This window comes from Sus scrofa, chromosome 3 (assembly GCF_000003025.6).
Source record: "Sus scrofa isolate TJ Tabasco breed Duroc chromosome 3, Sscrofa11.1, whole genome shotgun sequence".
Lineage (NCBI taxonomy): Eukaryota > Metazoa > Chordata > Mammalia > Artiodactyla > Suidae > Sus > Sus scrofa.
The window spans coordinates 93,543,595-93,556,823 of record NC_010445.4 but is presented as its reverse complement, the minus strand read 5'-3'; the positions used below and the strand labels follow the sequence as shown (position 1 = coordinate 93,556,823).

At 52.0% G+C, this 13,229-nt stretch overlaps 1 protein-coding gene across 5 annotated transcripts in view; it reads left to right on the top strand.

Moving 5' to 3' along the window:
* TTC7A (tetratricopeptide repeat domain 7A) overlaps positions 1-13,229 on the top strand; it is a 134,360-nt gene that overhangs the window by 35,159 nt on the left and 85,972 nt on the right. For 4 of the 5 annotated variants that reach the window (XM_021087552.1, XM_021087553.1, XM_021087550.1 and 1 more), the window contains 2 exons: positions 1,704-1,834; positions 5,391-5,506. In XM_021087552.1, the coding sequence (XP_020943211.1) occupies positions 1,704-1,834; positions 5,391-5,506 (247 nt within the window). Of the gene's footprint in view, positions 1-841; positions 1,229-1,703; positions 1,835-5,390; positions 5,507-13,229 lie in introns of those variants that run through there. The other variant, XM_021087555.1, reaches the window with a different exon arrangement.

Sequence of the window (13,229 nt, the reverse complement as noted above, 5' to 3'; positions counted from 1 at the left end):
AGAGGTGAGGTTTCTCATACCTCCCTTCAGTCAGTTTGCCTTGAACACCTACTTCATGTGAAATACTGTGTGGGCACACAGATGAGAAAGGTCTGGATTCTGCTGACCAAGAACCACAGTCTAGAAGGGCAGTCGCTGGTCAGGACTGTGAGTTGCCTGTGACAGGAACACCATTTAAGTGGACTTTGGTCCCTACTCTGAGAAAAACGTTGCAGGAAGGGACTATCTGTGCATATTCTGGAAAGTTCAGGGGGGCAGAGCTTCAGGCAGGGTGCTCAAACACTGTCTTTGGAAATCTGCCCTTTTCCATCATGTCTCATCTCTGCTTTGTGTAGACTTCACTTTTTTTTTTTTATGACTAAGAGTTTATTCAGTCTTTTTCCTGTCTCCAAAAAAAACAAAACAAAACAAAACAAAAAACCCAAACGAGGCATAAATATAGTTGTTTTCCTTTACAGCTTTTCCCTTCTTGGTTTCTCCTAGTTTGGGAACTTTGGTTTTTTTTTTTTTTTTTTTTTTTGGCTTTAGAGCTATGCTTTTATATTTAAAATTTTGGTTAAAAAAACACATAAAAATTTACCATCTTAACCCTTTTCAGGTGCGCAATCACGTTAACAACATTCATATGGTGTAGCTTTTTTTTTTTTTTTTTTTTCCGGTCTTTTAGGGCTGCACCCATGACATATGGAAGTTCCCTGGTTGGGGGCCGAATCAGAGCTACAGCTGCCAGCCTGTGGCGCAGCCACAGCAATGCAGGATTTGCGTCTGTGACCTACACCACAGTTCACAGCAACGCCCGATCCTTAACCCACTGAGCAGGCCAGGGATCGAACCCAAATCCCCACGGATACTAGTCGGATTTGTTTCCGCTGTGCTCGACGGGAACTCCCGTGGTGAAGCTTTGTGAGCCTCGTGAGAAGTCCTATAGCTTCATTTTGAGGCAGGCTGTTCCTAACATCTCCAGGCTGGCCTCTTGGTTTAATGAGCCTGGTGGAAAGGGTAAGAATTCTGGGACTGGGTCTTCTCCGCCCAGACCAGGCCACGTGCACACCCTTAGCCAATCACTGTGGCCCTGACGATGGGTCAGCCGGGCTCCCGTGCCTGCCTAGGAGGTGGGGCGTGCTCTTCGCCCTGTGAACCCTGGGGGCTGAGGCTGCAGGAGTAGTGGTGCTCTTGCCCTGGATGCAAACAAACAACAACGTCAGGCTCCACTGCAGACATAGATGAGGTAGACATGGTTTGGTTCCACGGGAGGGTGCTTATAAATGCTGTGTAATTGGAGCTAGGGTCTGGGGTAATCCACAAAGACTCACCTTTAGCCCCCATTAACTACCAGGGGAGAGAAGCGCTGGCTGTAAATAACCACCCCGTGGTATAGACTTAGTGAGTGCCTGGGGAGGGGATGTTTTCTCCCAGCACCTGGGAGGAGGGGTCAGGACTGGTTCCTGGAAGGACAGGCAGGAGTGGGGGTGCCATAGCCTGGTTCCCTCGTGGGGCATGGGTGCCTGCTGTCGGGCCACCGCTTGATCCCAGCTGCCGCTAATACCATCCTTGCTTGAGCCCCCTCCTTCCTCTCCCAGGACCTCCGCCTCCCACTGGCTGCTTCACGGTCTCCTTGGATGAGCCCACCCTGGGCCCCTGGGAGGGACCCGGAGTCGGGGTCCCGAGTGGGGCAGGTGCGAGGTGCTGTCCTCCTCCCACAGGCCTCTCCCTGGAACGCCTACCCAACTCGATCGCCTCTCGCCACCGCCTGACTGAGAGGGAGGAGGAAGTGATCACCTGTTTCGAGAGGGCCTCCTGGATCGCTCAGGTGTTCCTGCAGGAATTGGAGAAGGTGAGCTGGGAATAACAGCCCCGTGGTCACCGCTACCCTCTATGAAGCACCTGTATCCATGTGCCTCTGCCCCCCGCTGGCCTGTAGGTACTGCTTGTACAGATTAGAAAAGTGGACCCTCCACCAGCCCCTAAAGATGCTCTGCTTCGTCCATTGGAAAATGCATTCCCGTATCCTGAGTTGGTCAGCGTGAGCCAGTTTTACAGAGTTGCCCTTGTGGCTCAGTGGGTTGCAAACCCAACTAGTATCCATGAGGATGCAGGTTTGGTCCCTGGCCTTGCTTAAGGATCTGGCGTTGCCCTGAGCCGTGGTGTAGGTCACAGAGGCAACTCTGATCCCAAGTTGCTGTGGTGCAGGCTAGCGGCTGTAGCTCCGATTCGATCTCTAGCCTGGGAACTTCCACATGCTGCAGGTGCAGCCCTAAAAAAAGCAAAAAAAAAAAAAAAAAAAAGAAAAGAAAACAGTTTTAATAAATAGATGCATACACACCATCTGTCAAGGGCTGGGAGCCTCCTTAGTGACTACGACCAAAGGCGAAAGCCCTGCTTGTGTCCATTCACTGGTTTACCCCTTATGTAAGCAGCTCTCCAAAGTAGGTACCACATTCATCCCTGTTTAAGCCATTTTCCTACTATTTATTTTCCCCTTGGAAGGGAGCAGTCAGGCTGGTTCTTGTAGACACCCTTCCCGGCTCTCAGGTTTCCCAGAAGCTCCCTCCTGGATCCCCTCGGGGGAAGGAGATCTTGGGGCCCATTTTTTAAGTCTTGCAGAGGCTGGCAGAGCTGGCCACTGGGGTCAGGAAGTTCTCAGACCTCCTCCTGGATCCTGCGTCAAGGCGCCTGTATGAACTGTCTATAGGACAGCAGTTCCAGGTGTTAGCAGCAACTGCAGTGGTGCCTCAGTTCTTCCCCCCTGGGGTGTGGGGGTGTTTGTGGGGAGGACAGGCAGCCATAGTCAACAGAGATACTGTTAACAGTTACTGCTTTCCTGGCAGGTGCTACCCTGGGTACTTTGCCGTTGTTTTTTTTTTTTGTTTTTTTGTTTTTTTTGGTCTTCTTGCCTTTGTCTAGGGCCGCACCCGTGGCATATGGAGGTTCCCAGGCTAGGGGTCTGATCGGAGCTGTAGCTGCCGGCCTACACCACAACCATAGCAACGTGGGATCTGAGCTGCGTCTGTGACCTACACCGCAGCTCACGGCAACGCCGGATCCTTAACCCGCTGAGCAAGGCCAGGGATCGAACCCGCAAACTCATGGTTCCTAGTCGGATTCGTTAACCACTGCGCTGCAAAGGAACTCCACACCGTTGTTTTCTAATTGAACCCTCAAGCAGCCAGCTGGAACTTGTTACTGTTGTTATTCTGATGTTGTACCTGAAGAAACTCTGGTCTGGAGAGGAGTTAAATAGCTTCCCAGAATTCATACAGTTCATAAGTGGCACTGGCAGGGTTTGCACCCTGGGGCACTTGTGACTTTGGGGTGGTACTTGAGCATCCTGTTGAGTAGACGTTAGCTGGCAGGCTGTGTGGCACGGTGAATTACGATTGGCATCCAGATGAAGGAAGCTGTCACGAGTGGCGAGACTCAGCGCCCAGATGTTTGAACTTGACCTACTTTGGCAAATGTCACAGTGTCAACCCAGCACCTGTTTTTGCGACAGGCCTATTTGGAGGAGTCCTTCTCAGGCTGGGGCAATTCCCCTTGAGCAGGGATTCTCAGCCTCAGCAGGCTGATGTTTGGGGCAGGACAGTTCTTGGGGTGGGGCTGCCCTGAGTGCTGTAGGAGCACCCCCGGCCTCTACGCACAGCAGCCACGCTCCCCCCACTGTGACAACCAAAGTGTCTCCAGATGTTGCCAAATGTCCCAAGGGGCAAAAGTGTGCCCTCCTGTTGAGAGCCCCTGCCTTAGAGCCCCTCTGCTGGGCGAAACTTCAGGGGGAAGAAGGGGTGACTGGGAGACTCAGGAGAAACAAGACTAGAGTGTAGTCCCTGGCAGAGGGCCACGTGGAGACAGGAGTTGACCTCTGCCAAGGTCACATGCAGTGTTTGAGGAGCTCTTCACGTTTGAATTGCACATGGAAAGGTGCAAAATTGGGAGGAAGCTTTCATGAAATAGACAGTCTCCCCTTTGGTCAGAAGCCCAGGCTTTGGACTCTTAAAAGGGGATTAGAGTGATGAGGTCTCATGGTGTCCAGGGCCGGAATCAGTGCCTGGGGGCACTGGGCAGGCAAATGGGCTCCACTACCTGGTTATCTGGGGTCAAGGGAGGGCAGGCCATAGGACCCTGTGCGTTCTCAGGGATGCTGGGTGTCCCTTCTGCTGGGTGAGCCAGCCCCAACCTCTGAGGAACTAAGAATCTCTCTTAAATGTACTTCAGTTTCTTTTCTTTCTTTCTTTCTTTCTTTCTTTTTTTTTTTTTTTTGGCTTTTTGTCCTTTTTAGGGCTGCACCTGTGGCATATAGAGGTTCCCTTCCCAGGTTAGGGGTCTAATTGGAGCTGTTGCTGCCGGCCACAGCCACAGCCATTGTCACACCAGATCCAAGCCATGTCTACAACCTATACCACAGCTCACGACAACACTGGATCCTCAACCCACTGAGCAAGGCTAGGGATTGAACCCACAACCTTATGGTTGCTAGTCGGATTCATTTCCGCTGCGCCATGATGGGAACTCCTACTTCAGTTTCTGAAAGATATTGTGGGTGGCTTGTTGATCCCCTCCCCCAGATCAGAGGAGGAGGTGCATAGTAAAAGCAGGCCCATCAGTGGGTCTAGGTGACCCTCTCAGAGCTGAGGCTTCAGCGATAGCTCAGTAACATAATTGTCCCTCAGCTTTCTCTGGAACCAGGGGTCCCAGCCCTTTGGGCTATTCTGAGGTTCCATGATGATGTGACAAGACCATGGTGTCTGGTAGGGACTCAAGTGTTTGTTGAATGAATATATAGTAGAATCAGTATATGGTAGAAGAGCCTGGAATGTGTTGCTGGCCAGATTTGAGTTTGAGGCCCAGGCCAGCTTTGTGACTTCAGGCACTTTCTGAGCCTCAGTTTCCTCGTGTCTAAAACCAGCTTTCTAGAGCTCTTAAGGGCATCCAGCATTTGTGCCAGGAGGATGCTTTAGACCTGTCTTAAATTAAAAGTTTTTTTTTTTTTTTTTTTTTTTTTTGGTCTTTTCTAGGGCTGAACCCGCGGCATATGGAGGTTCCCAGGCTAGGGGTCTAATTGGAGCCAGAGCCCCAGCAACGTGGGATCTGAGCCTCATCTGCGACTTACACCTCACCACAGCAATGCCGGATCCTTAATCCACTGAGCGAGGCCAGGGATGGAACCCTCAACCACATGGTTCCTAGTCGGATTCATTAACCACTGAGCCACAATGGGAACACCTAGACCCTGTCTTAAATTAAAGCACGCTAGGTTGAGTTTGGTCTCAGTAGGGCCCTAAGTGCCCCTGGAGGCTTGGGTGGTGATGCAGCCACCGCTCTGCCTGGGCGGACCCCGGCCCCAGCCCCTGTGCCTCACAATGTCCAGACAGTGACTCTGTGTGTTTCTTTCTCAGGTCACAAGTAACACCACATCCCGGCATCTGAAAGGCTCTCCCCTGGTGGACTATGAGCTCACCTACTTCCTGGAGGCCGCCCTCCAGAGCGCTTACGTGAAAAACCTGAAGAAGGGGTAGGTCGTGGCAGCCTGGCGGGGCCTGGGCACTTCTCGGGGGCTGGGGGCTGGGGCCTGGATGTTTCTCGGGGGCAGGAGCAGGAGGCGTCTTCTGGGCTGAGAGCTGTCAGGAAAGGTTGCTCTGAGTCAGGCGTCCCTCTCCTTTGACCTCCGTGTGTGCAGGCTCCCCGGGGAGAACAGGGGACACTGGCTTGTTCACGTCTTGTCAGACGGCGCTTGCCCAGGCGCTCAGGTGACCGTTGAGCCTCAGGAGGCTGCTGAAGCACTGCAGCCCACGTATTGGGGGTGGCCTTCTTTAGAAGCGCGGTATAGAAGAGTGAAATATGGTGTGCTGGATGGTCTGGTGGTTGTCACTGTCACCCGAAGTGTCACCTAAAGTCATTTTGCTTCTCGGAGCCTCCTTCCCCTCCAAATTTAATGGAAAAGGGGTTTCCTGCTTATTCCAACTTTCAAGGAGTTGTGAGATGTGGGCAAAGTGTGGTGAAAATAAAGGTCTGGATCATTTTAGGGGTGTGTCTGCCCTGCTGTTGAGGTGGCAGCAAGCTTGTGCTGTGCGTCGACTGGAGGGCCCTGGGACCCAAGAGCGTGGTGCCCAGAACCCCTTCCCTCGTCTCTTGCTCCTTGGGGTTAAGCAGAGCGCCCTCCCTCCATGAAGAGCGGTGGGTGCTTCCTCATGGGTGGGAAGGGCTGGTGGTACAGGTGCCAGGACCTGTGTGGTGGCTGGATGGTGGGGAGGGAGGGAAGGAGAAGGGGCACAATTGGGGGGGGGTGCTGCGTGTTGGTGGCAACTGTGGCTCTTTTGGTGGCTCGGCAGGGCTCAGTGCCTCCCTGAGTCTGGAGACCAGCAGGTGGGGGGGCCAGGGTTTCCTGTGCCCCATCAGCTCCTTCCTTGGCATCGTTGTCACCCTCTGCAGACACAGTGGGCTGGGGCCAGAGGACAAGCAGACAAGTGGAGGGACTCAGTGCAGCCATCACCATGGGGGCTGGGCACACACCTCACCAGGCAGAGGTGTGCCAGCCACGCAGGTGTTACCACCTCCCCACAGGTGAGGAACCTGAGGGGTCAGGATCATGAGCTTTCTTTGCTCTGACTGGCTAGAGTCCTTTGAAGCCCATATTTTATTTTTGGTATGATTTATTTGGTTAAATTTTACTTTATTCATTCTTTTAAATTTGACATTTTTGAAATAGATCATTCTTGCACCTGATCCCAAATTAAAAGGCACAGGAAGTTCCCTTGTGGTGCAGTGGAAACAAATCCAACGGTATCCATGAGGATTCAGGTTTGATCTCTGGCCTCGCTCAGTGGGTTAAAGGTCCAGCGTTGCTGTGAGCTGTGGTGTAGGTCGGAGATGTGGCTTGGATCCCAAGTTTCTGTGGTTGTGGAGTAGGCCTGCAGCTGTAGCTCTGATTTGACCCCTCGTCTGGGAACCTCCATGTGCCACAGACGAGGCCCTAAAAGGCGGGGGCGTCGGGGGGGGGCAGAAAAGAATAAACAATAAGAAATTTCCCTTCCTCTCCACCTGCTGCCTCCTGGTTCCTTTGTAGACAGCGCTTCTCGGCTCCTATATTATTCCAAGATAATTAGCAGTGTATGCAAACAATTATATGTATGTATTATCTTCTTCCTTTTTTTAGTACATGTTTTCTCCTTTGCCTTTTTTCATTTAAAAGGTATCTCTTGAAAAAACTAAGTAGAAATAAATTTTAAAAATCTCTTGGAGATTTTCCATATCAGAGCTGCCATTTCTTTGCAGTGCTGCATCATATGTGTAATATCCTGTGTACAGGAGTTCCCGTCATGGCTCAGTGGTTAGCGAATCCGACTAGGAACCATGAGGTTGCGGGTTCGATCCCTGGCCTTGCTCAGTGGGTTAAGGATCCGGCGTTGCCGTGAGCTGTGGTGTAGGTTGCAGATGCAGCTCGGATCCCGCATTGCTGTGGCTCTGGCATAGGCCAGCGGCTACAGCTCCAATTGGACCCCTAGCCCGGAAACCTCCATATGCCGCAGGTGTGGCCCTTGAAGAGACAAAAAGCAAAAAAAAAAAAAAAAAAAAAAAAAAAATCCTACGTACAGATGTCCTGTAATTTGTTCACTTGGTTCCCAACCGAGGAACAGATAGGTCATTGCTCTCTGACTTGGTCTGTTTTGAGCATATGCCAGAGTCCAGAATAGAACCTGTGCATTATTTCAGTGGGAGACTGTCTGTAGGGTGAATTTTTGGATAGGAAAGTTCTGGGTCAAAAGGTGTGAGCCTCAGTCATGGGGGTTGAGATGCCAACTTGGACCTTATAGGGATTGTTTCAGTTTCTTTGCCACCAAGAGGTGTGAGAGAGGCTGCTTCTTAAACCCACCCCCCAACTTTGCTCAAGTTTTTTGATGTTTATCAGTCTTTATTCATGAAATGTGCTATCTCAGCATCATTATCAATGTGCACTTTTCTTAGGGAGATTAAATTTTTGTGTTTTAAGTGTTGTTTGCATCTTGAAAAGCACATAATGATCCCTCCCTCACCCCTCATAGTGTATTAAGTAATATAATAATGCTTGTGGTAGAAAATTTGGGAAATATGTTAAAATATAAAGTGAGAATATTAAAAATCACATATTCGCAGTTCCTGCTGTGGTGCAATGGGATCAGTGGCATCTTGGGAGCACTGAGACACAGGTTTAATCCCTGGCCTGGCACAGCGGGTTAAGGATCTGGCATTGCTGCAGCTTAGGTCAAAACGGCAGCTTAGATCTGATCCCTGGCCTGGGAACTCTGTATGCCATGGTGTGGCCAAAACAGAAGAAAAAAAGAGAGAAATCACATGTTCAGTCTTTAGATCATGAACTGGCAAATTATGGCCTTCTAGTGAGCCACCTGCTTTTGTGAATTAAGTTTTATTGCAACACAGCTTGCCCATTCGTTTAGGTAGCCTCTGTATCTATGGCTGCTTTAGAGCAGCAACTGCAGAGTTCTGTGCCGCCAAGCCTAAAACTTGTCTGGTCCTTTATAGAAAAAAAAAAATTTGCTGTACTCTAGAATTCCTATTGACATCTTGATGTATGTCTTTTTTTTTTTTTTGCTTTTTCTAGGGCTGCTTCCAGAGGCGTATGGAGGTTCCCAGGCTAGGGGTCTAGTTGGAGCTGTAGCCGCTGGCCTACGCCAGAGCCACGACAGCGCAGGATCCGAGCCGCATCTGCGACCTACACCACAGCTTACTGGCCACATAAGATCCTTAACCCACTGAGCAAGGCCAGGGGTCGAACCCACAAACCTCATGGTTCCTAGTCCAATTCCTTAACCACTGCACCATGACGGAAACTCCCTTGATGTATGTCTTTTCATGTTTTTCTATGTACACACATGCAGGTGCATTTTTTCTTTTTAAACAACAACAAAGTAGTATCTTAGAGTACTGTTGCTTTTCCTACTCAGGGCTTGGTTGTGTGCCTCTTTCATGTTCCTGCTCATCTGTCTCTCTTCCCCATGAAGCTGCTCTCTGCGGGATCCAGGGGGAGGTAGCTAAGCCCACACCTGCAGGTGGGCTTAGGACTTGGTGGGCTGTGGGCTGGAACAGGCATCTTTGGCCTGGGCCCCGTGGTGGAGGGGATGCTCGGGGGTGGGGATATTCCTGGAGCTAGGAGTCTGGGTGGGGCTGGAGAAATGAGGATGAAGCTGAGGATGCTAGGATTGTCTGGGAAACGATGAGTTAAAGACGTCTCAGACCCTTGAGGATGGGAACTCAGAGAAGCTTGAATGCAGATAGTCCGTTTTCGGGAGAAGGCAAAGTCACGTGAAGTTTTCGACGTAGTTTGACGTGGAGCCCTTGCGGAGGTGGGTCTTGGGGGTGACCCAGCTTCAGGAACCATTGCTCTGAGACTCCGAGGGGAGCAGCTGGACCGAACTGCAGGATCTGGCCCAGCAGCTTTGCATCCGAGGGCATCCCTGTCCTGCCAGAGCTACAGCCTGTCGTTCAGGGAGTGGGACGCCCGGGAGAGAAGGAAGTGGAGTCCTTGTCCAGAAGGCAAAGCAGGCCGTGGTGAGGCCACTTCCAGGAGGCAGGGGTGGCTTGAGATGGCCGGGGTGAGCGCGGGCCTGGGGGGAGGCAGCCTTGCCTCGGCTGGACCCCAGCCTGAAGGAGGCCTGTGCCGTTTCTCTCTTTCCACTCTGCGCTCACGTTAGAGGAGGTGGGGATGCTGCACGAGTCTTGTCCTCCAAATGGTGCGACCAGGGAGGGGGACCCGGCCAGGAAACATGCTCTCTCCCTGCCCTCCCCTCGTGCATAAACACCCACCAGAGCGCCTGATTCATCACAGCTGCTTAGAAAATCGAAGGCATTATTATCATTTATTTGTAATTTTTTTTTTTGAGGTGGTCTACAACTGGGTGGGCTGCTGGCTCAAGCTTAAAAATGTATACCTTTTTTTTTTTTTTTTTTTTTTAGTTTCTCAAGTGCTAGGCCGGGGGGGGGGTGGCGGTGGTGTCCCCATTTGGGACGCAAGGGTTGGGAGGCCCATAGTGCCAAGGTGATTTACCTGCCAGTCGGCCTGGCCCAGGAGCCCTGGGTGCCTCAGACCGACCACCAGTAGCAAGGGGCATCACCAGGATCCTGGGCAGCAAGCACGCTGCCTCTGCTCTGGCCCTGCCACCAGCTTTTCTGTTCTTTTTCGGTTCCTGAACTTGAGTTTCCATGAGATGGTAGCCCAGGGGACTGGTTCCTGTGTTTACCACCCAGGCAGCTGCCACCTGCCACCGGCTGCTTTCCTCTCGCTGGAGACTGTCGTCGCCCCGTGTTTGCAAATAAAGTTTTATTGGCACATAGCTACACCCATTCATTTAGGTCATCTCACCCTCAGAGATGAGTAGCTGGGGTTGAGACTGGACGGCTAACCCTAAAATACTGGCTCCCTGGCCCCTTACGGAAAAGAGGTTGCTGACACCTGCTCTCCGTTTAAGAAGTTCTCTCTCCCAAGGCCTCTTGCAGAAGAAGTGTCCTTCCTCTGTACAGGAGCCCCATCGAGAAGAGCTTGTGGGGAGGGGACAGTTCCCATTTTAGTGTTCTGTGTGCCCTTTATTCAGTTCTTTAACGAAATAATTTGTTATACTTATGTGTGTCACCTCTTAGGTGCTGAATTTGGGCCAGGCACTTAGGGCTTTGCTTGCTTAGGTATTCAGTCGTCCCAGCAGCCCTCTGAGATCAGTGCTGTGATTACACCCCCATTTTACAGATGGGAAATTACACCCCCATTTTACAGATGGGAAAGCGAGGCACAGAGAATCTTCCAGGTCTGAGACCATTAACCACCAGGCTGCACTGCCCACAGCAGAAACCCTGCAGCGGAGACCCTGCTGCCGCCCCCGAGATGCTCACAGCCTGGTGTTTGTCCATCCTCCCCTCCCCCCAGCATGCCCCTGCTTGGGATGCACCGTCCCTGCTTCCGGTTTGAAGAGTTGGTGGCCGTCAGGGCCGCGTAGTGACCCCGAGTGAGTTCCTCCTCCACGGCCTCACCCCCACCTCTAACGGGGCGTCCGTTTGCCCTGCATCCCAGGGTGTGAGGGTCCAGAGGGTAGGAAGGAATGAAAAGCACTTGACTCTGGGAGTTCCTGTCGTGGTGCAGTGGAAACAAACCTGACTCATGTCCATGAGGATTCAGGTTCGATCCCTGGCCTTGCTCAGTGGGTTAAGGATCCGGTGTTGCTGTGAGCTGTGGTGTAGGCCGCAGACACAGCTCGGATCCTGAGTTGCTGTGGCTGTGGTGTAGGCTGGCAGCTGTAGCTCCGATGGGATCCCTAACCTGAGAACTTCCATGTGCTGTGGGTGCTGCTCTAAAAAGCAAAAAAAAAGAAAAGAAAAAGAAAAGAAAAGCACTTGAGTCTGAAATGCAGAGCATATTAACTCCCTCTCTGCCAGGGTTCCCCCACTTCCACCCCAGGGCTGCCCGCTGCCTTCCCCACACCGACCTCTCTGCAGGTGTGATGAGGTTAAGGGGAAAGTCAGGAATAGCCGGGAGGGAAGGAGGGAGAGAGCCAGCAGTTCTTAGGCACCTGCTTTGTGCCAGGCTGGGCCATGTGCTCTGTGTATGACACTGTGAGGGAGGTCGAGTGACCCCTGTCCACCAGTGAGGGGACGGGGCTACAGGAGCTTGAGTCATTTGCCCGACCTTTCCCCCCCGCCCCCGGGATTCCAGCTTCATTTCTGAGTGGCCTGGAAACCCATCCATTTCCAATTTTGGGGTGTCAGAGGGCAGTCTGGGCCCCTGTGGGTGTGGGAGAATGGCCCTGGTGGTGGGGCCGATCCTGGTGGGCTGAGTCAGGGCCCTCCTCCCCTCTCGGGGACCCTGAGTCACATTCGCAGAGGGTGGGTCCTCTTCCTGGAACCAGGCAGGCTCCTTCCTAGAGTGGGCCTGCTTCCTCCCCTGTCTCTTTGTATTGTACACTCAGGCTGTGTGTGTGTGTGTATGTGTGCGCGCGCGCGCGCGGGGGTGGATGCAGAAGCACTGATCGTGGGTTGAGGCATTAACCGACCAGCACCCCTCCCCCAAAGCCCAAGTAACTTTAGTTACTTTTCTGTCCCTGTCCCTTCGTCCCCCTCCCTTGGTCCTCTTTTCCTCCTGAAGCACAGATTTTGGTCCTTCAAGCCAGGATGCTGACTCCCCTGCCCAGCCCTGCCCCGCCTCCCAAATAAAGCAGGATGGAAATGGGTTCATCATCTCCAAGCACACAGCCCAAACATTTGAAAGTCTGAGTGTGAGTGGCACTGCCCAACGCACATGGCAGCAACTCAGCCCCTCTCTCGGTTTCCTGTGAACACATCCAGCCCGGAGGTGGTCCTGGGACATGACATACATAGAGCAGCCTTGGTTGCCTGGCTGGGCTTGAAATCGTTTCTTTACACCTTTCTTTTTCATAGTAGCTCATGTTCGTTGACTCCTTATTGCATATCATGCAGAATGCTGATGCCATGACATGGAATCCCATGAAGTTGGAACTAATAGTCCCATTCCACGGACGAAGAGGTTAAGCACCTTGCCCAAAAGTCCCAAGGCTACCAGGTGGTGGTGCCAGCAAAGCTAGCGCTAAACTGGGTCTGTCCAATGCCACAGCCCAAGGCCAGGCTCATTACATAGCACAGGACCCAGCATACCCACGGTAGGTCTGCACCAGTGAGCTCTTGCAATTATGTAGCAGGGTCTTCAGGTCATAGTTATGTCTTCCTAGGTGAATCACTGGTTCCAGTATTTTTCTTACACATTTGTTGTTGTTAGGAAGTTTAAAAAAAGAGTCAGGATTTTTTTTTTTTTTTTAGGGCCACACCCGCGGCATATGGAAGTTCCCAGGCTAGGGGGTGAATCAGAGCTGCAACCACCAGCCTACGCCACAGCCACAGCCACGTGGGATCCAAAACTCCTCTGTGACCTACACCACAACTCACGGCAACGCAGGATCCTTAACTCACTGATCGAGGCCAGGGACGAACCCACAACCTCATGGTTACTAGTTGGCTTCGTTTCCACGATCTCCAGCCCAGGATTTTTCAGCCTCAGCACTGTTGATATTTCGAGCTGATACCCTTCATTGTGGGGGCCTGTCCTATAGATTGTAGGTTTTAACGACATCCCTGGCCTCTATCCCCTAGAAGTTAGCAGATTCCCCCGGCCCTGAGTGTGACAACTAAATGTCTCCATTGAGATAGGTCCTAGGGTGGGGTCCAGGGGTAAAATCACCCCAACC